Raw genomic sequence first — 23,895 nt, forward strand, 5'->3', positions numbered from 1 at the left:
TACCCTAATACAGTAGTGCTATCAACTATTCCTTTATGTTGTTCTATAATTCTTATTTCCAGTTAATTGTATTGAAGAAATTGACCCTTGGTTTTTCCATGCTTACAGAGAGGGAGTGGTGATATGTGGCTCCAGGGGCCTTTCCAGCCAGTGAGGGGAAGAGACAAGCCTGAAGACAGTCACTTGCAGATTGGCGCCATAGTGTGGAAGGAAGTCAGAGGGTAGACAGACTCACAGCTAGTTAGAGCTTAGAAAAATCTGCCGTGCCTAATCCCCTTGTGGATAATCAAGGTTAACTGCAGTCACTTTGACTCCCTAAGATCTAAAGTATATTCAGAGGAAGAATGGCTCTCTTTTTTTCTTTCTTCAGGTTATTCCAAAGGACTATAAAACAATGACTGCCTTGGCAAAGGCGATATCTAAGAATGTACTCTTTGCTCATCTTGATGATAACGAGAGAAGGTATGAAATATTTGTTTGCTTATTCCAACTTTTTGTTTATGCATACCATTAATCCAAAGAATGCATAACTGTCCTTAAAGACAAAGCCTCTGTAAGATGAGAAACATATGATTTTCCAAGCTAGAAGCCTCAGATGCCCTCCCACACTGTGTCATTAAGTTCCTATGACTATAGGGCGTTCACTATTTATCGCTGCTTCACCACCCAGTTGTGTTGACTGTAATTTCAGGGATCTGCAACTGTCGTTAATTTTGGAAAACTCTGGATTTTTAGAGCAAAAGCAGAAGTTCATTAACATATGGAAACATGATTTTATACGCTAACTTGTAATTTAAAGCCTTTTAAAAGAGGATTACTTTTCTGAAGGGGGTCATTCAGTTGGCCAGATACCTACAGTAACTCTCAAAGAAACAGAATAAACTACCTGGTACAAAGCAGGGAATGAAAAGTTGCCCTCATTATCAGAATTTAAATTGGATTACAGAGTGGCAGGGCAATATGCACATAGGAACCAGAAGAAGAATAACAAAACCTGTATCGTACTGGAGAATTAAGGCACATAAAATGAGGGAACTGTAGTAGATCTGAAATACACGCAGTTTGGCTGTAAGGGGTATTTGGCTAGAACATTGTTAGAGAATTGGGGACTGCCTGTCTGACAGCGGCAGTCCGTTTGGATCCAGGGAGCTGTAGTGTAGAACAGAATGGCTTGCTTGCGTGACCAGGGACCAGGCAGCCTCAGAATTGATGAGGATTACAGCTTGAGTTTGCTTTAATATGGAGTTTTGCAACTCCACTTTCGGCCTGGTCAGAACATTTTGTATTTTTCTGTTACTCGATTGGGTAATTCAAGGGTTGTGAAATTTCCAATTCTCTTTCCTCAATGAGAGTAAATCTTTCAAACACCTTCACTTAGCCTCTGCAGCCACAATGGGAAAGTCAAGCATGTAATGCAATTATCTTGATGAACAGGGATGATAGGTGCTGCAAGTGGCAAACTCATCTGTTGGCCAAGGACAGTATTTACACGCATACTGAGTGGAGTGGATTGTGAGTAACACATAGGTCTGTTTAGCCACTTGTGTGAACCTGGGTAGGATATGTCATCATTTTTGTTGCTGCTACGAGCTCTAGAATTTTCTCCCTTACCTTTTCTCTCTCTCCTTTTCCCGCTTTTTATAATACAAAAATCTGCATTAAGCCAGCTAGAGTCCTTAAAAAATGAAGCCCCAGAACCAAAAAGCACAGGTACGAGAAGAATTAAAAACCATGCCCAACCATCCATCCATCCATGTCATTTTTTAAAAATTCTCACTGAGGAAACTAAGGGGAATAATGGTTTTTCTCAAAATAATGATTAAACCAGAGCTACTTTCCAAGCACTTAGTACAGTGCTATGCACACAGTCAGTGCTCAATAAGTATGATTGAATGAAAGAATAAAACAGAAATAATTCCTTTTTAATAACTATATATTTTTTCTGAATTTAAAGTTTAAATGAGGTTGCACAAAGACCTAATAAACTAATCTCCAAAATTTCAGTTGAATTGGATATAATAATGAAAACAATTAGTAAATGCCAGCCCTTGAATTGACCCTTTCACTAGACTGTATCAACCGAGCTTGTGAAACAGGGTTAACTGTGCTTTTTCTTATTTCCAATGCCTGAGAGATAACAAAAGATGTGGAAAAGGAAGTTTTTCCTAGTAATTTTTTAATGAATTTCTGAAATTCCAGGAAAAATACTGGGCTTCCTATTCTGGCCAGGTGATGAGACAGCATATAGGGGCTTTATGGTCTTAATTCCTTACCTCCCTTCACTACCAAAATATATGGCTTGAAAATCATTGCCTGTCTCTGGCAGTAGCTGGTTGCTTCCTCAGGTTCAGATCACTGTCTTGCTTCTTTGGTGGGGCATAAGGATCTGATCCTTGGATAGGATCTTTGGACATATAATCAGGAAGTCTAATTTTCTGGAGAAGGCACTAATGCTAGAAAAAGTTCCGGGAAAGCCTGGAAAAGGCAGACCAGCAGCTAGATGGGTAGAGACCGTAACAACGATAATGAAGAACCATTAGAGAGGTTGTGGCAGAGGACAGGAGGTTCTGGAGAAAGTATATCCATGGAGTTGTTATGAATCGGAAATGACTCAATGGCACTTAATAATAATAATCATAATAATAAAGATCTTGATATATGAAGGGATGGGGGAATGGGTGTTATTCCTCAAGAGACAGTGGAGTTGGTGGGAGGGGTTGTTCCTTCCCCGGTGCAGTCCTAGGCCCCCAGTATATGGAGCTGGGGAGGCTGAGGGGATTGGAGTCCCTTCACCCTGGTAAAGTCCCAAACCACCCAGTGATTGGGGTGGGTGGTAGGGGGTGGAGGGGATGGAAAACCCTCCTATTGACTCCATTCTTGGCTTGCAGAGAGGCTCTGGGGGTTAGGGGATTGGCGACCCCTCTGTCTGGCATTATGCTGTACTAAATCTTTACTTATAGGTACAGGCATTGAAAAACCATTATTTCTATTATTTTTGTTTACCATTTGATAATTTGTTGATGATGAATTCTCTGGCCATATGCTAGTAAAGTTTCATGAAATCCAGAATGGAGGGTGGTGTTAGGACCTAGGGGTTGCTTTGCCGTGGCAGGAAGAAATGAAGAAGTCCAGATGTGGAGAACAGCGTTCTGAGAAGCTCAGGGTAGAAGCTGCCTTTAGAAAGGAGTAATAATAATGTTATTTGTTAAGCACTTACTATATGGTAGGCACTGCTCTATGTGCTGATAATGGTATTAAGCGTACGAGCCAGGCACTGTACTTGGTGCTGGGGTGGATACAAGCAAATCAGTTTGGTTACAGTTCCTGGCTCACATGGGGCTCCCAGTCTCAATCCCCTTTTTACAGATGAGGTAACTGAGGCACAGAGAGATAAAGTGAAGTCATACAGAGCTGGTATTAGAACCCATGACCTTCTGATTCCCAGGCCCATGCTCTATCCACTAGGCCATACTACTTCTGTAGCAGGAGTGGTCCATGAGTGGTCCATGTCTCCCCTCCTGAATTATCAAGCCCATGGCCGAGGAATCGCCACTGTAGTTTGGGCTGAGTGCGTTAAACCGGGGTGGCTCTTGAGCCAGCTGTAGCTCTTTTAAAATCAAAGCCCGGCTTGTTGGTGACACCCAGAGAACGCATACTTTGGTGCTGCTGCCTCCATGTTGAGTTTTTTGCCTCCACTCTTTGTCTATTCTATCAACCCCAGTCCCAAGGGTAAAACTTACGAAGGAGAGTTAGAGGTGAAACAAACCCTGTGAATTTCAGCATTAGTTTGGAGTGTATAAAGGAGGGGGAGTTGGGCAGATTTGCCACCCTAAAGGGCAGCACACATCTCATTAATCACTCAGGCTTTGCAGCTCTCTAGTTTTTGAAGATGAGAATTCCATAGTCATTGGATTTGGACAGCTATGTGCTAAACGGGAGCCCCATGGCTTTGGGTTTCCTGTGCTTCCCTCCACCCTCTGAGCCTCCCTGGCAAAGTAAGCCATTTACTCTGGACTCACTTCTCACTGGAAAGGTCAAACTCCTTGGCTACATGCTATATAGAATCTAAGAATGGGTTGTCGTCAAATTCTACACCCTTGCAAGAAGCATCATGGATTTCTAAGTTCCACTATCACTCAGAGCTCCAGAGAAATAAATCTGAAAGTAGCCACGTGTGCAGATAGATGTCTGGAAACTGTGTGCCCTGGACATCCTTCTCTGCCGTCCACAGTTCTATTTCCATTTAATAATAATAATGTTGGTATTTGTTAAGCGCTTACTATGTGCAGAGCACTGTTCTAAGCCCTGGGGTAGACACAGGGGAATCAGGTTGTCCCACGTGGGGCTCACAGTCTTAATCCCCATTTTACAGATGAGGGAACTGAGGCACAGAGAAGTGAAGTGACTTGCCCACAGTCACACAGCTGACAAGTGGCAGAGCTGGGATTCGAACTCATGAGCCCTGACTCCAAAGCCCGTGCTCTTTCCACTGCGCCATGCTGCTTCTCGAACCTGCACTGGAACCTAACTCCTGTCCCACATAACTCTTCCTCAGGCTCCTCTGGACATTTGGTATATACAAGGGAGTAGAAAAGAGGGATGATGGGCCATTTTTTAAGATTCCTATTTGTCTGGTTTATTTGAACCAGTGTACACAAAGGATGCATTGTGAGCCAGGGTCTTTTGTTCAAACAGGAAAATCAACTTCCACTTTAATACTCTGCAAGTGCCCTCTTTTCAGGCCCAGTGCCTTAACGAAGCAGCTTTGTATAAGCTGTTAAACCTGGAGGAGGCAGAGAAGATAGCTTTCCCTGAACTTTCACAAGAAATCTCCCCAACCTATTATACAAATATGTTGCCTTTCTCCAATTTACTAGAAGCTGGGTTTAACAGCTTTGTCGCTGGGTTATCTGTGGTTTGGCTCGTTCAGGGGAATTCTTTCCTAACTTTTTGAATGTCTGGGCTGGTTCTTAACTTGGCTGTCATGGAATATGTTCTTTAAATTCTTTCCCTTTTTGGTAATATTAAAGAACATATTTAAAGAAAGCCTGCATATGTTTGGTAAAGACCTCTTTTAAATCTATGTTGTAAATAAGCAGATATGGTGACTTTGCTTTCACCAATAATAATGGAGCCTTTTCTTTCAGGACATTTTTTAACTCAAGCCAGAGATGTGAAAGCTTGGAAAAAAATAATTATACTTAAGCCTATAAAATTGAAAGAAGGCAATGTTAAAATAGCTTATTGTTAATGCCTGCGAAGGATACTGTCGCATCAATTTGTGCTATTGTTACAGTAAAATCCCCAAATCTGCTACTAACAGGTGCAACTAGTAAAAACTAGAATCCCATATCAATGATTGATAAAAACTAGTCTTCTTTAGGAAGAACTAGAAATCACAACAATTTTTGAGTAAAACACAAATTTATAGGATGACCATGTGTTTTTACTCCTTTTTTTTAGTAACAATTAGGTTTTTCCGTACATCTCTTAGAGAAAACCAAGGTCATATAAAATAAAAATATTTAATTAGAAGAAAAAGATTTCAGTGGAAGACAAACTTGCGAATCTTATCCATTCTTTAAAACTAAGCATTTTCAAGAAGTAGTTATTTAAAAGTTGTTACTGAAGTGAATAAGAATAGCTGTAGTAAAAAATTGGCTATTCATGTATACTTTATATTCTAATACTTTAAAATTTAACATGTGAATTCTTATTAAAAATAGTTACCGAAATGAACAAAAATAGGTAGAGAATGAAAATAAATGATTTCAGTGTGTTTCTGCATGAGTTGCTATTGTGACACTCTCTTGTATTCTCCCAAGCAGTTACCTCAGTGATCTGCACATAGTAAATGCTCAATAAATACCACTGATAATGACCATCATAAGTAGAACCAATTTCGACAGGTCAGTAGTGATAGTAGTAGCGTTTATTGCCCCTTTGGAACGAGGCACTTGGGAAGAACAGAATGAAGGAGCAGATTCCCTTTCCTTAAGGAACCTAAACTCTAACAGTAGAGATTTGTAAGTATATTTACAACTAGAGTGGTCAAAATATTTATTTGAGTATGTGTTTACATCCGTGCCTCCCCTTCCCCGGGCAAACTTCCCTCTGCCCCTTATGAGAGGTCTTAATGATAATACTATTGATGGTATTTGTTACACACTTACTGAGTGTCCAGCACTGTTCTAAATACTGGAGCAGGTACAAGCTAATCAGGTTGGAAACAGTCCCTGTTCTACAAGGGGCTGACAGTCTTAGTCCCCATCTTTTAGATGAGGTAACTGAGGTATAGAGAAGTTAAGGGACTTTCCCAAGGTCACACAGCAGGCAAGTGGAGGAGCTGGTAGAATCCAAGTCCTTCTGCCTCCCAGACCCGTGGTTTTATCCACTAGGACATGCTGCTTCCCTTTTACTCTGTGTTACCTGTGCACTTGACTCCATACCCCTAAGCACTTGAGTATTTTCCCCACCCCTCATAGTACTTGATGTACTTTATTCTTCATCATTTCCTTATATTTTCCTTTGATTTATTTTAATATCTGTATTTGCACTGGATTGTAAGCCTATTGAGGGTAGGAATAACAAAAAGACAACAATAAATAAATAACAATAGACACAGTCCCTGCCCACAGCAAGCTCACAGTCTAAAGGGAGGAGTCATATATCAATAAATGACAGATATGTACATAAGTGCTATGGGGCTGGGAGGGGGGAAGAACAAAGAGAGCAAGTCAGGGTGATGCAGAAGGGAGTGGGAGAAGAGGAAAGGGGGGCTTAGTCTGGAGAGGCCTCTTGGAGGAGGTGGGCCTTCAGTAAAGCTTTGAAGTGTGGGGAGAGTAATGTAAAGTGAGGTTTGGGAAAAAGATTTAAGTTTGGTTTTGTTTCTTTTTAAAAGGATACTTGATTTTCCTAGCCCATTATACTACTCAAAGGCCCGTTTCCACATGGTCTCTTCTTTTGCCCTCCAAATGTGGTCCTGGATTTGATTTCTATCAGTCAGTGGTATTTATTGAGTGCTTACTATATGCAGAGCACTTTACTAAGCACTTGGGAGAGTACAAATCCTGCCTGATTTAGGAATGGTATTCAGTGCCTGTAGATAATAATAATGTATGCTGCACTTAAAATTTGGAGAGTATTTTATAATTACCCTGACAGGCAAGGCTAGAATTAGAATACATTCCTGACTCCAAAATTCCACCTCATCCATTAGACCAGACTATTCCCTGAGGCAAAACCACCCATTTAATACAGTAGGGGCCTTTTTTGAATTGGGTTCCTAGGAATTAGTAAAAAATCTACTATCTGAAGGCCTTTCAATACCTACGCCTAGCTCTGTCATATAAGTCCTGAAAAGTTTCAGATCAGCCTTGATGATTGACCAAGAAAAATGCTTAGATTTTTCTTAAAAATTTTAAATTAATAATCCATAGTTCTAGCTCCTAGGTCTAGAACAAAGAGTTAAAGAACTAACCACCCCAAAAGAGCTCACTTCACAAGTTTAGGCACCCAAGCATTGTCGCATCATTTTGTGTGTGAGAGCAATTATGTTTAAACCTTGAATTTTACTCCCATTGAGCATGATTCTTCCTTCCCCAGTCCCCTCTTAAAGAGGGAGAACTGGCTGTTAACTATATTAAGGTCCGCAAAAGGATCTCCACATATTTTTTTTTTTTTACAGTTTTCAGTCCCTCTAGACCATAAGCTCATTGTGGGCAGGGAAATTGTCTACGAACTCTGTTATATTGTGCTCTCCTGAGTGCTTGGTACAGTGCTCTGCACCCAGTAATGCTCCATAAATAGGAGCATCATGGCCTTGTTGATAGATCATGGACCTGGGAGTCAGAAGGACCTAGTTCTAGTTCCAGCTCCGCCAGTTGTCTGCTGTGTGACTTTGGGCAAGTCACTTAACTTCTCCGTGCCTCAGTTCCCTCATCTGTAAAATGGGGATTGAGACTGGTGAGCCCCATGTGGAGCATGGACTGTATCCAACCTGATTAACTTGTATCTACCCCAGTGCTTAGAACGCTGCCTGGCACATAGTAAGTGCTTAACAAATACCATAAAAAATATGATTGATTATAAAGCCTGCAAAGTGGAGACAGTGCTCTGTGTCCCTGCTTGGAATAGAGCCCCAAAGTCCTTAACACCACTTGGATGTGTAGTCGAAAGTCCGGGGAGTGGGACACCCTGTTGGCATTTCTGTGTTTGTGCAGCAGCCACCAATCTAGTCTGTAACCTTGAACTCCTCTGAGGGATGTTTAGAAAAGGTGGGCAGTCCAGACTTCAGCTACTTTTATGTGCTGCCCCTGGGTTTAGCCAAGAAGAGAGGGGCAATACCTGGAGGTGAGAAGAGGAGGAACAGGAGAGCAGTTCTCTCCTTCTCTCCCTTGTAAGTCTAGCTTAGCCTGGGTTTTTGCAAGTCTGAATTCTTCTTTTTAGAGAGAGAGGAGATCTTGGCCTCACTGATAGTGTGCAGGCAAACTTCGTGGTTCAACAGGATTATGTTCCCTCAAAGTATGTGACTCTTGTGGGATATATTTTCCCATGGTCTTAAAGCTTATAAATTAGGATCTGTTTTAGAACCTCTGGAAAAATATGATATTCCTTTACATACCATAAATGTAATGTTAAACTTTGTTTAAACCTTTGTTACAGTAGTTCTTAGTGTAACACAATATGAACTAAACAAGTTGTAATATGATTGAGTTTTTGCAGGAGGCTGCAGAAGAAGAGGCTTATTCTGTTGTCTGTAGTGGTTTTTCAGTTTTAGTAAAGAATGCAAAAACTTAGATGGAATGGCATTATTTTTCTTTTCTTCAGAAAGTACTATATATCGGGCTAACACTTTGTGAATACCTATGCACCTGCGAACTCTTCGTGGAGCTCACTCTTCAGTGCCTCCAAAGTTAGGGCTCCAGAGTCTGCATGCCAGTATTCCTTCGTTCTTTTTCCAACTGTAGACTTTGCCTCTGAAATCCCTAACCCTCACTCCCTCAACCCTTTCATCTATAAAACAAATTACATCGGGTCGACCAGACCTTGCTGAGAAAAGGCAGCAGTTCCCTGAGTATAAAATGCCTCCTTTTCCCCTTCCTTGCTCTCTCCTTACCCTCCTCATTCCCATCAGATTTCTGTCCCTCTGTGCTCTCTTTGTACCTAACTATACTAAACAGTATAATATTTTGATTTTTCGCTTCCACCATTCATTGTAATCTTAGCAGCTGCCTTCCTTCTTCCCCATGCCATTTTCTGGCTTGCAGTCCCACTTTCCTGGCCTGCTCATTAATATTTATATTAATGTCTGTCTCCCCTTCTAGGCTATAAGCTCGTTGTGGGCAGGGAATGTATCTATTCATTGTTGTATTGAATTCTGCCAAGTGCTTAGGACAGCTCTCTGCACACAGTAAGCGCTCAGTAAGTACAAGGAACCGAGGACAGTCATGGATCAGGCTGGGATGATGGGGAGGACAGTGGCAGTGGCTCCTCCCTTCATCCTGCCCCAATCCATCCCTGCCTCGGTCCCTGCAACTTTGGCCACGATGGGGGAGAGGGACCACAAGTCATCGATCTGGAAGTGGCGATAGATATGTGTGAGTAGGATGGCGGTGACTACCATGGTGTCCCCTAAGGGAAGAGTTAAAGGTAAAAGAAAGATGTAAAAGCTGTACTCTGCAGTACAATTCAGTACAAGAGGACCAGGGGCACAGAAAAGCTGCCCAGAATAGAGAAGGGCAGGGCTGAGGGAAGCAAGAGGGTTTGGGAGAAGAAATGGATTTTCCTGCAGCAAGCAGATGTAACTTCTAGAGTGCTGGAGTCGGTCATCAAACCAGGTAGCATTTATCTCCAGGGCTCCACGTGTTGTGGGGTACTTCTACCCTGGGGCATGCCTGGAATCATTGCACCGCCTAAGATATTGGGTATTTGGGGTTTGTGAGAGAAAGGAAGCCGACCCAAGCAGGCGTGAATGCTCTTTGGAGGTAGTACTTTTTTACGGCCCATTACTCTTTTTCATTTATAAGAAGTAATCATCAAAATTTATACTTGTGGCATTTGTTTGGCTCATCCCCAACTAGTGCCCTTTTCAGGAAGGCCCTGTTGCCATAGGTTGCCATCCTTCAGCCTGCACCTCCTAAAATAGAAGGGGCTACAGATAAGGTTGAAAAATAACTAGATGACCTAATACCTCTTTAAAATAGGTCCGTAATTAATTAAAAACAAACAAAAAAATCCACTTTGCCATGACACATCTCAACCACCCTGTTGGTTTGGTATGGGCAGTACCATATAATGCCATTAAGTATTTTGTTACCCACTGCTTCATTTTGGTTCAAGAGCTAATTTCCTGAAGATATTAGAGAACTTTCTATATTGTTCTCTACTCTCCCTCCCACCCCAACGTGAAGGTAAGCTCTATTAAAATGAAACATTTTGAGGCTTAAAGGGATAGCTCTGTGGAACCTTTTGTTTTGTTAGGTTAGGGGATAGCATATTAATAAATATAATTTACTTGGAGATCCACAGCCCAAAATAATTCTGAATCAAGATGATAAAATGCTACCCGTTTATTGTAAAAATGATTTCTGGATGAGCATAGGCACTGTTCTAATTGGTTAATGTAACAGGCACTCCAAGCCCCACACTCAGGAGGGGCAGGAGGATCCTGAGCTGTGATCCTGGGAGGGTAGTAGAAGCAGAGTGGCATAGTGGATGGAGACGGGCTGGGAGTCAGAAGATCATGGGTTCTAATCCCAGCACCGCCACTGGGACCACTACTGTGTGACCTTAGGCAAATCAATTTTCTTCTCTGGGCCTGTTACCTCATCTATAAAATGGGGATCGAGACCGTGAGCCCCATGTGGGATAGGGACTGTGTCCAACCTGATTTGCTTGTATCCACCCCAGCGCTTAGAATAGTGCCTGGCACATATAATTGCTTAACAAATACCATCATCATTATTATTAGTAATAGTAGTACTTGGAGAAGGTTTGAGCTTGCGGCCCTGGAAGGACACAGTATGTAGAGAGAGTTCTGTGATGCCATTCTGTAGGGTTAGGATACCCAGAAGTTTCGGAGTCCAAAGGTTAGGACTTAAGAGGAGTGAGGCTCCTATCCCCGAAGAGGAGAAACAGCAGCCAGCTACCTTGGTATCTAAAGATCCTAAGGGAAGGCTTTGGAGAAGGTGAGTCTGAAACCTGGGACACTCTGAGACAGGTGGGGAAAAGACTAGATGAAAGTATGCATTGGGCACTGACAGGGAACTAAAAAGCAACCCGGGAAAGGGAGGAAAGAGAGGCAGGAACAAATTCTGTTCTATTTGTTATCTGATTTCCACACTAATAATTCTTACAAGACATCTGTTGAAATCTCTAGAGAGCTCTGACCTTGTTGTCTGCCTGCAATATGGATGGGAGCAAAGGCTCTGAGTTCTGGGGAGACACATGGACCTGGGAAGCCAATGGAAGGGGAGATAGTTCTTTCTCCAAGTTTCCTGTAGCTAGAACCTGGAAGGGGCATGGTTGGCTTATTCCCAAGTGATCCCTGTGCCTTTGGGGAAATACCTAGAATTGAGAAATGGAACGGTGGTATTGAAAGGAGGGGGTTCACGACTTGGGGTTTGCTAGGCAGGGAACCCCAAAATCCTGCCTGACCCAGAAAGAGAAAAACTTGTTTTATGCCGTGGAGTCCTAGCCGATCCATAGCAACACCATGGACGCATCTTTCCCAAAATGCCCCACTTCCACCTGCAGTTGTCTGGTAGTGTATCCATAGAGTTTTCTCGGTAGAAATATGGAAGTGGTTTACCATTGCCTCCTTCTGCGCAGTAAACTTGAGTTTCTGCCTTTGACTCTCTCCTTGCTGCTGCTGCCCAGCACAGGGGAATCTTGATTTATAGCAGATTGCCTTCCACCTGCTAGCCACTGGCCAAGGTAGCAATGGAATGGATATGCCTCTGCATGATTCTTCCTCTTGTAGTTGAAACTGGTAGAGTACTGGAAACTTTACAAGTATGACCCTGAAAGGGTGGAGGGCATTAAGACCCAATAGAAGCTAGCAGGGGTCCGGATACTCTTAGGGACTCTGAGGGTCTATTTAGCCCAGGATTTAAAACTGAGAACTCCTGGAACCTAGAATGAGAAACTGACTTTATGATGATATAAGCACACTACAAAATATTGCCCCTTTTGAAATCTGAAGGTGGGCCCCCCCCCCCCAAAAAGATGCAATGCTGCCAGTACAAATGAGACATCCATGAGATGTTGGAGATGGACTGTTTGCCTTAAACGTTGCTGAGGTGGCTGTTGGATCATAGTAATGACAAATATGCTCATTTAAGGACACAAGAATTTTCTTGTAATCTTGAAGCATTTGAAAATCAAGATAAGATATTTAATCATTACTGCATTTTTTTATATGAAAAAGGTACTAGGAAGCAAATACTTTAACTGACCCTTCATTTGGAACTTCAAAGATGAATATGATAGCTAGCCAAACACTCATTAGAGGGCATTATTATCAGGATGTGATGGCCGATACATAAGTGTCCAGTGTTAATTAAAAATAACCAAGATTGAAGTCTGTTTTGATTTGAAAAACACAGAAGTGCAGTCCACTTGTTATCAAGATCTCTAATTGCTTTCCTCTCCCTTATCTTAAAGCATGGCTTTTTTTTGTTTGTTTTTCTAACGCTATTCGTTAAGCACTTGCTATGCGCCAGGTACTGTTCTAAACACTGGGATAGTTTTAAGGTAATAAGGTCCTGCATGGGGCTCACAGTCTTTCCCCATTTTACAGATGAGGTAACTTAGGCACAGAAAAGTAAAGTGATTTCCCCAAGGTCATAACACAGATGTGGCAGAGCAGGAATTAGAACCCAGGTCCTTCTGACTTCCAGGACTGTGCTGTATTCACTAGGCCACGCTGCTTCTCTGTTCTTCCAGGAATTGGCCCACATTCTCAATTAACTGAAAAACATACCTTATGTGCCAAATTCCAAATTCCAAATCTGCCTGCTCCCTTGTATCTTCCAAGTCTCTCTCTCTGTCTTTTTGCATGGATAGTGTGTTTCTAGAAAGGTGGTATCTTGCAGAATAGCCTTTTACCTAAGAGAGACTGCCTGTACAATCAGTTTGCATATTTAAAGTTACACATTACACAGTGCTTTACTTTATTACTGTAGAGCTGACCCATTCTGTGAACATATAATGTGCTATAAGAAATCAGTTCATATTTAGAAGTTCTCCCCCCTTTAGGTGGGGGTTTCTGAAATTTCCTGAAAATAAAAAATCAGCTCTGCTACAGAAGTTAAAATAGATCATTACATTGTAAATGCTCTAGCTTAGAATATTCATCAATCGATAGTTTCAACAGAGAGTTTGCTCCATTGTACAGAGCACTGTTCTAAGCTCTTGGGGGAGTTGGTAGATATGCTTCTTACCCTCAAGGAGCTGAAAATCTAGCCAGGGAGACGGAGAGACACTATAATCAATTCACAGGGAGGGGGAAATAATAGAGTATAGTTGAGTATGGACAAGGAATCACTCAATCCCATCTCATTGCGATAGTAATAATATTGATTATATGTTTTCTGTGGACAGAGGCTCGTACTAAATGCTGGGAAAGAGTATAGAGGGAGGAGTGAGACACGGACCCTGAATTTAGGCAGTGGAGGGAGGGGAAGTGAAAACTGGAGATGGACACATCAAGAATAATGAAACTCTAAAACATTAAAAATATGTGAAGGACAAGAACAATATGCAATTCACAATTAAAAACAAAATTCGGGAGGGAGGAGCTGTGGCTAGGGCAGCTTAATTTATCCCAGTGATTGTCAACCAGTCAGACATGTTTGTTGAGTGCTTACTGTGTGCAGAATGCTGTACTAAGCTCTTGGGAGAATGCATTATAGAAATGTAGGAGACACATTCCCTGCTCACAATGAGCCTGCAGCCTAGATTCAGAGTCTGCAGTAGTGGCTATGCAGCCACTAACCATCCCAAGATAATACGAGGCCTCACACTGCAGGTGCTGTTGTCATTCCCTCTGGGCCAGTGGGAAGCAGGATGGGGGATGACCTGGATGATGCAGAGGGGAGCTGGTGCTGACCTTGGGTGGTGGGGAGGGAAGGCGGTTGGCTCAGCCGTGGTGAGGGGCTTTATTTATTTATGAATTTATTGGTACTTACTGAGTGCTTACTATGTTCAGAGCACTGTACTAAGCACTTGGGAAAGAACAATGCAACAGAGTTGGTAGTCATATTTCCTGCCCACAACGAGGTTACTGTCTGGAGGGGTAGACAGACATTAATAAAAAATATCCTGAAACTCAGTTCAAGTGAAATAAACTAAGCCTATAACATTAAAGATTCTTTTATTCAGAAATCAAAGTCAGAAGTTATGCAATCTAGGGGCCAGGTGGCCGGTCTAAGAGTTGAGAGGCCACGGTTTCATTCCCAGCCTAGGGAGATGAGGCTGTAAATGCTGGACGTTTCACTCAGCTTCGGCGTTAATGAGGGGCCGAGAAGGTGCGGTGGCAACTTTTGTGCCCGACCTGGGCTGCACGGAGCTTTGCGGCAGACCTGTAGTGAGTTCCTCAGCCATAGTGGGTGAGCCGAGGGTGTGCAGTGTGCATTTTGCCACCTGGGATTGAAGAAGAGGCACAACAGTTGCTTTTGTACCCTGCCTGGCATTTGCAGAGTATGCTGGGGGCCAGCGGAAGGTTCTTCAGCCACAAGGAGGGCATTTGGGCTGAGGGTACCCAAGGAGGCGAGGTTGCAATTACAGGTGTTTCCACTCGATGATGCTGAGGGGAGCCAGTGCCGGCCCTGGTTGATGTTCATTCGTTCATTCACTTGTTCAATCATACTTATTGAGCACTTACTGTGTGCAGAACACTCTACTGAGTGCTTAGAAAGTACAGTTCAGCAATGAAGAGAGACAATCCCTGCCCACACTGGGCTCACAGCCTGCGGGCGGGGAGACAGAACAAGTGAACAGCCATCAATGTAAATAAATAGAATTATAGATGTTCAGCTTCACCGCACTCTTTCCATTGAACCTTGGAGTGAAAGCCAAATTCTGTCAATTCAGTTGGATTTATTGAGCGCTTACTGTGTGCAAAGCACCCTTGGGAGAGCATAGTATAAAAAAGAAAAGACACGTGAACATGAACACATTCCCTGCCCGCAATGAGTTTACAGTCTAGAAGGGCGACAGACATTAATATAAATAAATAAATTACAGATAGATTACAGTCAAAGGTAAACTCCAGCTTACCAGCTTGCTTTGATGCCTCCAGGCCTGGCCTAGCTACAATCAAGCCATCAGTGGTATTCATTGAATGCTTCCTACAGAGCACTGTACTTGGCACTTGGGAGAGCATAATACAACAGAATTTATGGACATGTTTCTTGCCCTTATGAGCTTACAGTTTAGAGGACAGTCTGTTCCATCCCTCTGGTCACCCACATTGCTCACCTCGGTTGATCCTCCAGCCCTAGGACCACAGGCCGTGCAGCTCTGCCCACAGCTCAGTAAACCTGCCCTTTGGGGGCTCAGGGCCACTCCTGTCCTTGGGCTGGACTTCTGTCCTGGAAACATTTCCCAGTTGTTTTGGTTCTGGCTGACTACACTATTTGTGATTTGTAGGAAAAAAATGCCCAGTGGCTTGCCAGCTGATAATCAGTGGCATTTATTGAGCGCTTACTGTGTGCAGAGCTCTACTAAGCTCTTGGAAGAGTATGATATAACAGAATTGGTAGACACGTTCTCTCTCCACAACAAACTTACAGTCTAGAGGAGGAGATAGATGTTGGGGCTGTATATGATGCCCAGTATCTTTTGCATCGGAAGAGTTTTCCAGAGGAGCCGAAGCATATTATAGCACCCGCGTTCTCCAGCACGGCTTGCAGAATAAATTGAATAGGATGGGGTCCACTACCCACCTCTCTCTTACCTTGTTGGCAACATGGAGTAGATCTGACCAGAGCACTCCCAGCTCTGTCCCGGCCAGCCATGACTTCAAAATCTCAATGAACTTTTCAGCGGAGTTAGATTTACTAAGCAGTTTCTAGAGTCCATGTGTTCTGATTGTTCCTGGAAAGTCTCTGAAGACATTGTAACAGTCTTCATGCTGTGAAAGGAGAAAGATCCAATGTTGAGGGTAACTTTTTGTGGAAGGGGTAATGGATTACAGAGAGAGAGAAATAAAGGGAAATTAGTGGAGTGGCATAGGGAAAGAATGAAGGCAAGGAAAGTGATGAAAATGGGCAATATGCTGCAGTTGAAGAATTGGCTCCTATACCAATAAAAATAATCTCCATCACCTTCAATAGACGTATAACTCCAGTAACTATAACTCGATTACAGTTGTGTACTGTACTTTCCCAAGAGCTTAGTATAGTGCTCTGCCTACTGTATGTTGTCAAAAAATCAGTGGTATTTTTGAGCACTTACTATGTGCACTGTGTACTGTGTGCGGAGCACTGAACTATTGATTAGAATTTGAAATTGGACTATCAGTGTTCTTTCATTTTTCCACAATGCAACATTTCTAGGTTCAAAACAGATTAGCACTAACTATTGATCTCATGTGGAAAATGAGAACTACCTGATTCTCAGCAGTCTCAGAGCTTCTGATCACTAAACTGAATTTCCATTTAAGAAATTTGACCTGTGGCATTTATAAAGAAATGATCATTGTTAATCAGACTCTCTTTGACCAAAATTAAACTGTTTTTTTAAAATCCATTCGTCTTTGTTGTTGACTCGCTTTCCCCAAATCTTTGTCTTTCAACTATTTCTGCTCCCTCATTTGTACTTCAAGCTGGGATTTTGAAACCACATGTGAACTTTCAGTAACCATTTTATGTCAGAGGAACTGAAGATGTGCTCAAGTAGAATCCCCAACCCTGTAGAAAAGAAACTACCCATATTTTGGGATTAGACACAGATTTAATGCAGACTGTTTTTAAGCTTATCCTCTCTTTAACCGGAGATTTTTTTTTTTAATAGCCTGATAAGAAGGGTGTTTTGCCTGAAGGCAGCTTTGTCTTGGTTAGTTTATATGACATTCCAAACTTTGTGCTCTTCAGGAGACTGTTCTGGTATGCCACCAGTTCCATATATAACCATTTAGAAACCCATCAATTTTTAATGTAGTATATTCAGTACAAGACATTTTATAATGGTATAGTGTTGAATGGATTCTAATAATCCAGGGAACTGGAAATAGATGTATTCGGTCTTTACATCTTTGCCAAAATTTAGGCAAGGTTTTTATTTCAAGAAGAAGTAGGTGAATCAATTCAAGAACACATTATCCCTTTTAAAAATGACTCCTAATAAAACACTTTGCCACATGCTGCTAATGGATCAGAAGTGAGTAAATCAGTGCAAATCATTTTTCTAATTCACCATGAAGTTTTGATGGATGCACTGAATGAGCAAATAAAAGACTATATTTGCCAGATGTCATCACTACAACATTTGGTTTAAAATTCATATTCTTCCTTCGTTCAGGCAGTCAAATAGGTTACAAGTCCAAAGTGGATTTCATCATTCTACATTGTAGCTACTGTATTGGCTGACATTTTTAATAGTTCTTAACCACTTTTCAGCTTTAAAATGTTAAGCAAAAAAAAAATCAAACCGTTGAATTTATTGACCACTTGCTATTTTGAGACTATTTCAAAGTTATTTCTGGCAATTGGTAGGACCATGATGTAATTCAGAAATTGAACATAGTGGGTTTGAACTGCTCTTTAGTTTGCTGTTCTATTTTGGAGGTGAATTAATCACCAGAGTACTGTTTAGTGTACTGGTTCAGGTCAGTTTTCAAACAGTTCCTTGTGAGTAGAAAAAATTCATGTGTTTTTAAAGAACTATTTCCTCCTCGCCTTCATCGCTGATCTCTTCAACAGGACTTACTGAACACCATAATGTCTCTGCAGTAGGTGCAGTTACTTTTTTTCATAACCATCAAGATTTGAAGCAGTGTTTTCATATTCCCTCTTTATCAGTAATCCTATTCTTTTGTTTTTGTCATTTTGCAAAGTAATGGCTAACTTTTTGGGAGTGAGTTATTTTCCTCTTTGGGCCAAAATGGTCTGTTTAATTTTCACAGCATGTTTAAATATATTTTTTAAAAGGGGGCGGTGGTTAGATTTGAAAATGTGTGGTAGTCATTTTTGAGCTGTTTCAAAATTTAGGATCATGGGTGCATTTTATATTGGAATTTAGGTACTCTGATGAGATTTGTATTAAAATTGTTATTTTGAATTTAGTTCATACATGTATTTTTGTGTTTTTGCTTGTCTCCAACATGGTTGAAAAACAGATTGGATTTTTTTCCTACATTAAATAGTTGTTTGGAAACTAAAGATTTGCTTTAACAGCCATATGAATTTTTTCTTCAGTGCACTAATGGAAATTAAGAATTCCATTAATTTGACTATGAGGAGGTAGAAATCTGTTTTTTTTTTTTTTAGAAAAAGGCCCACAAACCTAAACAATGATTTCGTTCTTTTTTAAAAGTTGGTTATTAAGGATTTTGACCTGTACTATATTATATCTTGTGAGGTAACAGCTGGTCTATCATTGTCCTTCAAATAAAGTAACAGTTGCTAAGATTTCGAGAAACAAAGATGGTCTTTGAATCAACTGGAACAGCTGTAAGAGACTGACACACCATGTACTGTCAGCTGCTAAATTCATATATTCAGACTGACTGAAACAGAATACTTTAACCCTTTGGCGCCATTAGGCTACTTTCTCTATGCCCCCATCTCCCATTCCACCCCACCCCCTTTCTCTCTCTCTCCAGAGAGAAAGTGCCATCTTCTGGGTTTTTGCATTCTTGTAGTAGAAGTAAAGTCCAAGGTCGATACATGCACAAATACAGTAATTAAAGGATCTGCTACTTTTAATTATTGTCTCAATGTGAATCAATTTTCTGTTCTGGTTGTGAGATGTATACTAAGACTATTTCCATACTTCTAGAATGATATTGCATGTGGCCTGGGGGCTGTTTTTTTAAAAATAAGCTTTTATGGTGCCCTTTAACTCTTCAAAGGGTTCATGTGAAATATTAAAGATTACTGTCATACTTAGCACTTGCATGTATCAAATCACTGTTGATACAAGACGATCAGATCAAAATCCCTGTCACACATGGGACTCCCTGTCTAAGAGGCTGGAGAGCTGGCATCCCCATTTTAAAGATGGGGAAACAGAGCACAGAGAAGTTATGACTTGCCCAAGGTTACACAAGAAGCTCAGTGGCCGAGCTGGGATCAGAACCCAGATCTTATGACTCCATGTCCCACTAGGCCCTGCTACTTTCCTGAGAATAATATAACAATCAGTCATATTGATTGCACTGTGCACTGCGCTAAATACTTGGAAGAGTACAATATAGCTGTCCTATGTGTAGATTGTATATCTAACATCACAGGTTGTTGCCATTTTTCATAAATTTGTCAGAACTGTGAATGTTTGTTGCTATTTTAACTGCTGGCAGCATTTGAATATTTTTGTTGGTCCTGTGACTTCTGGGTTTTCCAGAAGCTCATTTGAAGTAATGGAAAACATCAAAAGTATGGAACCATGTGTCCTCTGGTTCTTTTGGATATGATATATACATATATATCCTGTTTCCCTTAGGTTTTGTTTACTTTAAGAATTGGAGGGCTTAACTTTAGAAAATGTTTTATTAAGTATGAAATTATTTTACCAATAAGGGGACCAAAAAAGCAGACAAGGAAATTTAGTAGATATCCAACTATGTTGGTGTCAGAAAGTTGGATTATATTTCAACCATTGCTTAAAATAGTGCTTGTCACAAGGTAAGCCCTTAAGAAATACAATAAATAATAGCGAGTTTAAACTCTGTTTAAGCAATTTAGATAGAATTATATCTAGATTATGTAAATGCAGTATTTTGTATAAAGTACCGCCTCCGGTTTGGATGTTATAGTGAAACAAATGGTGTTGCAATCTTGTGCTCTGGGCAGTTCATACTTCTCTGCAAGTTTTAGTTTTTTGATGACACTTCAGAAGACTTTGGCATTCATTTTAGATTCAAATACAAGGTTAAAAAGACATTAAGAGAAGAATTGTGGGCTGATCAGTCAGTGATATTTATTGAGCACTTACTGTGTGCAGAGTACTGTACTAAGTGTTTGGGAAGTATAATACAGCAGAGTTGGTAGACCTTTTCCATGTCCACAAGGAGCTTACAGTCTAGAGGGGAGTATACAGTCTAGAAGACTGGGAAGAAGTCTGGGATTCTGGGGACCTGAGCTCTAATCCCAGTCTACCACTTGCCAGCTGTGTGATCTGGACAAGTCACTTAACTTCTCTGTGCCTCAGTTTCTTCATATGTAAAATGGGAATTCAAAACCTGTTCTCTCTTCTACTTAAGACTGTGAGCCTTATGTTGGACTGAGACTATTTTTGACCTGCTTTTTCTTATCTACTCAACACTTGGTATACATTAAGTGCTTAACAAATACCACTGTTATTATTTAAAGATATAATGTCTTCTATTAGCCTTTTTCCTGTGGGAGGAGGACTGGAAAAATCAAGTATTTCTTACAAAATACTAGTCTAACTTCCTTGTTTTCCATCCAAAATAGCATTAGTTATTCTATACTACTACGACTCCATAGCATCCACTTGAGAATCTCAAGCATTTTACAGAAAGCTATTTGTTATAGCTTACAAGCTTATTTGAGGCTTGTAGGTGGTAATGACATTCCCTTTTTCTGAAAGCCAGCTTAGTTCTCTTGAGGCTCAATTTGTTCTCTAACTGTAGATTGCTCTTTTTGATTCTCCTCAAAGAAGACAGATATGTATTAAGAAGACAAAAAAAAAAGTTCAGTCCAATAGTTGCCTAACCACCTCTGCATCCTTACCATTGGCTTTAAAGCACTGTCACCTTGCCCCCTCCTATCTTAACAAGCTCATTTCGTACTACAACCCAGCCTACTCATTTCACTCCTCTAAGTGCCAACCTATTGACCCTACCTCCATCCCATCTGTCTCACTGCCTAGCTCTTTCCCTCATCCTCCTTTTGGCCTGGAACTCCTTCGTCATATATGATAGATCACCACTCTCCCCACCCTCAAAACCTTAATAAAATTAAATCTCTTCCAAGAGCCCTTTCCTGACTAAGCTCTCATTTTCCTACTCTCTTACACTTGGATTTGTACCTTTTAAGTGCTTGATATTCACTCTACCCTCAGCCCCACAGCATTTATGCACATATGCAATGTCTGTCTTCCCCTTTAGAATGAAGCTCTTTGGGGGCAAGGACCATGTCTAACAATTCTATTCTACTGACCTTTCTGAAGTGCTTAGTACAGTGCTCTCCATACAGAAAGCCCTCAATAAATACCATTGATTCACATGAAAACTGCCTTCTTGGTGGTGGCACAGGAAGATAGAAAGGGAATCCAAGCCTATTGCCCTTTTTGCTCCCTAACTTTTACATTTAAAGTTTTTGGTTAATGTACTCCCTTGGGTTTGGTGCCTTCTTCTTGTTATGTTTGGGATGAGGGCCAATTTTAGTATTTAAATCTTGCTTTTAATTTAGTTTGTTTAACATGGATTATTCTTAATTACCTGGATTATAATGGCACTATATTAGGAAGCTTAAGCATTGTTGAAGCAATTTCCTAGTAAAGGAATTTATGTTGGTTATTGTGAATTTAAAGATATTTAGGCTTAGGAGAATAGGCCAATTTTAAAATCATGCTTTGGGAAAAACAAGGTTTAATTGTATGGAAAATGATTTTGCAAGCTGCTCTAGTAGATAATTTTTTCCTTTCAATAGTTTTTTAAAGTGGATTAGATGAGAACACAAGAAAAAAGAATGAAGATAAAAAAAGACAATGTCATACTATGTTAATGCTGCCTCACCCTCATCTTCTGGTCTGGTCATAGAGTAATAGTAATTCATGTTAATGTGAAAAAAGAAAAGCCATGCAGGGATATTAAAAAACAACAACTTTGGGTCTACTAAACATTTCTTCACTCAAAAAATCTTCATTTGCCCGACTGGTACTTACTAATATCACCATTTCTCTTATCCTTCTGTATTATTAGGCTGCTTGTTCAGTCCTTGTGCACTTAGAGGTTTCCCACAAGCCCAGATTCACTTATAAACTTAACTAAGAGACAAAATACAAAAGAGGCAGATTTTATTAGCCTTTTTTTAAGATTGCCTGGTTTTCCCTGTATCCATGGATGATTTTTCTTAGAACTATTTTGATTTCATGTAGGCCCTGGGCATTCGGTTATGTGTTCATTTACATGACTAAAGCTTCTTCTGTTAAACATTTCTTTGTATTTATTTTGGCCGTTGTGTCTGTAGTAGAGATGGTCTTTGGAAGGGTAATGTTTTCCATCTAGTCCAATAGCTGCAAGCAGGATTTTGTTTAAATTAGATAGGATTGGGATAATCCTGATCATCTCAGGAACACACTGATCTGCCTCGTTAATTTCTTCATTCCGATAAGATTGTTTTCTCTTGTATAACTGGTAATGATAATAATAATAATAATAATAATGTTGGTATTTCTTAAGCGCTTACTATGTGCGAAGCACTGTTCTAAGCGCTGGGGTAGATACAAGGTAATCAGGTTGTCCCATGTGGGGCTCACAGTCAGCGTGGCTAAGTGGAAAGAGCATGGGCTTTGGAGTCAGGACTCATGAGTTCGAATCCCAGCTCTGCCACTTGTCGGCTGTGTGACTGTGGGCAAGTCACTTAACTTCTCTGTGCCTCAGTTCCCTCATCTGTAAAATGGAGATTAAGACTGTGAGCCCCACGTGGGACAACCTGATTCCTCTGTGTCTACCCCAGCGCTTAGAGCAGTGCTCGGCACATAGTAAGCGCTTAACAAATACCAACATTAATCCCCATTTTACAAATGAGGTAACTGAGGCACTGAGAAGTCAAGTGACTTGCCCAAAGTCACACAGCTGACAAGTGGCGGAGCCAGAATTAGAACCCATGACCTCTGACTCCTAAGCCCGTGCTCTTTCCATTGAGCCACGCTGCTTCTCTAATTGTATTGGTATTAATATGTGAGATGGCTGCTAAATGAGAAAGCTCCCTTCCTCTCAGGAATTCAAAGTAAAGGACTGTACATTCCAAGAAGATAAAAGTGCAGAGGATATAATGTCATCTGCATTAGGAACTAAGGAAATGGACACTCATCTATTCACCTGGTGCAAGTAATAATTTGTCTTGGGTTGAGAGAAAAATGTTAATGTCATTCCTTCTGCCAGTATCATCTCCGTGGAGGGTGGTCTGTTTAAAAAAAAAATGTGTGGGCTGTACTTATTTTTAGTACTTATTTACAAGGCTGATGTAGGCTTCACACGCAGTTGAATCAATCCTTTTTGCTTTCCTTGCTGGTCTCATTCTCTCAGGCTCCCTGGAGAAAGAGCTGTCAACCGTACTAAAGTGTTATCTTCAAATAGAGAGTAGGGTGAGACCAACAGACTCCCTTTTACATGTAGTTGTGTTAAAGCACTCCAGTGAACTCTTTAGTGACTTTTTTGGGGGATGAAGATATTCAGCCCTGGTTTGGGAAATATTTCTCAGCTATTAAACTCTGGCTGTGGTTAGGATTTAAATGAATTGGGCTAAATGCAGGAAATTGTTACTCTTAAGAATATTGCGAAGAGATTTTTATGCTGACCCACTTGACCTCTGCATTCTTAGTTAATATATAGTTTGAAATATTCGCTCTGCCTCGTATAAGAGGATCTAATCAGATGACCTAACATTGAGACTTAGTGGTAGAATATTTTTTTCCCTCCAGGAGATATCAGGTTCCAAATATTCCCTCACAAGATGAATAGGGAAAGAAAGGATTGTT

General features: G+C 40.9%; 1 protein-coding gene across 1 annotated transcript in view; it reads left to right on the plus strand.

Annotated features, from left to right (window-relative positions):
- Positions 1 to 23,895, plus strand: part of PRKAR1B (protein kinase cAMP-dependent type I regulatory subunit beta) — a 171,240-nt gene that overhangs the window by 35,723 nt on the left and 111,622 nt on the right. The window contains exon 4 of the mRNA XM_029053257.1: positions 371 to 462. Within this exon, the coding sequence (XP_028909090.1) occupies positions 371 to 462 (92 nt within the window). The remainder of the gene's footprint in view (positions 1 to 370; positions 463 to 23,895) is intronic.

This window comes from Ornithorhynchus anatinus, chromosome 2 (genome assembly GCF_004115215.2).
Source record: "Ornithorhynchus anatinus isolate Pmale09 chromosome 2, mOrnAna1.pri.v4, whole genome shotgun sequence".
Taxonomy (NCBI): domain Eukaryota; kingdom Metazoa; phylum Chordata; class Mammalia; order Monotremata; family Ornithorhynchidae; genus Ornithorhynchus; species Ornithorhynchus anatinus.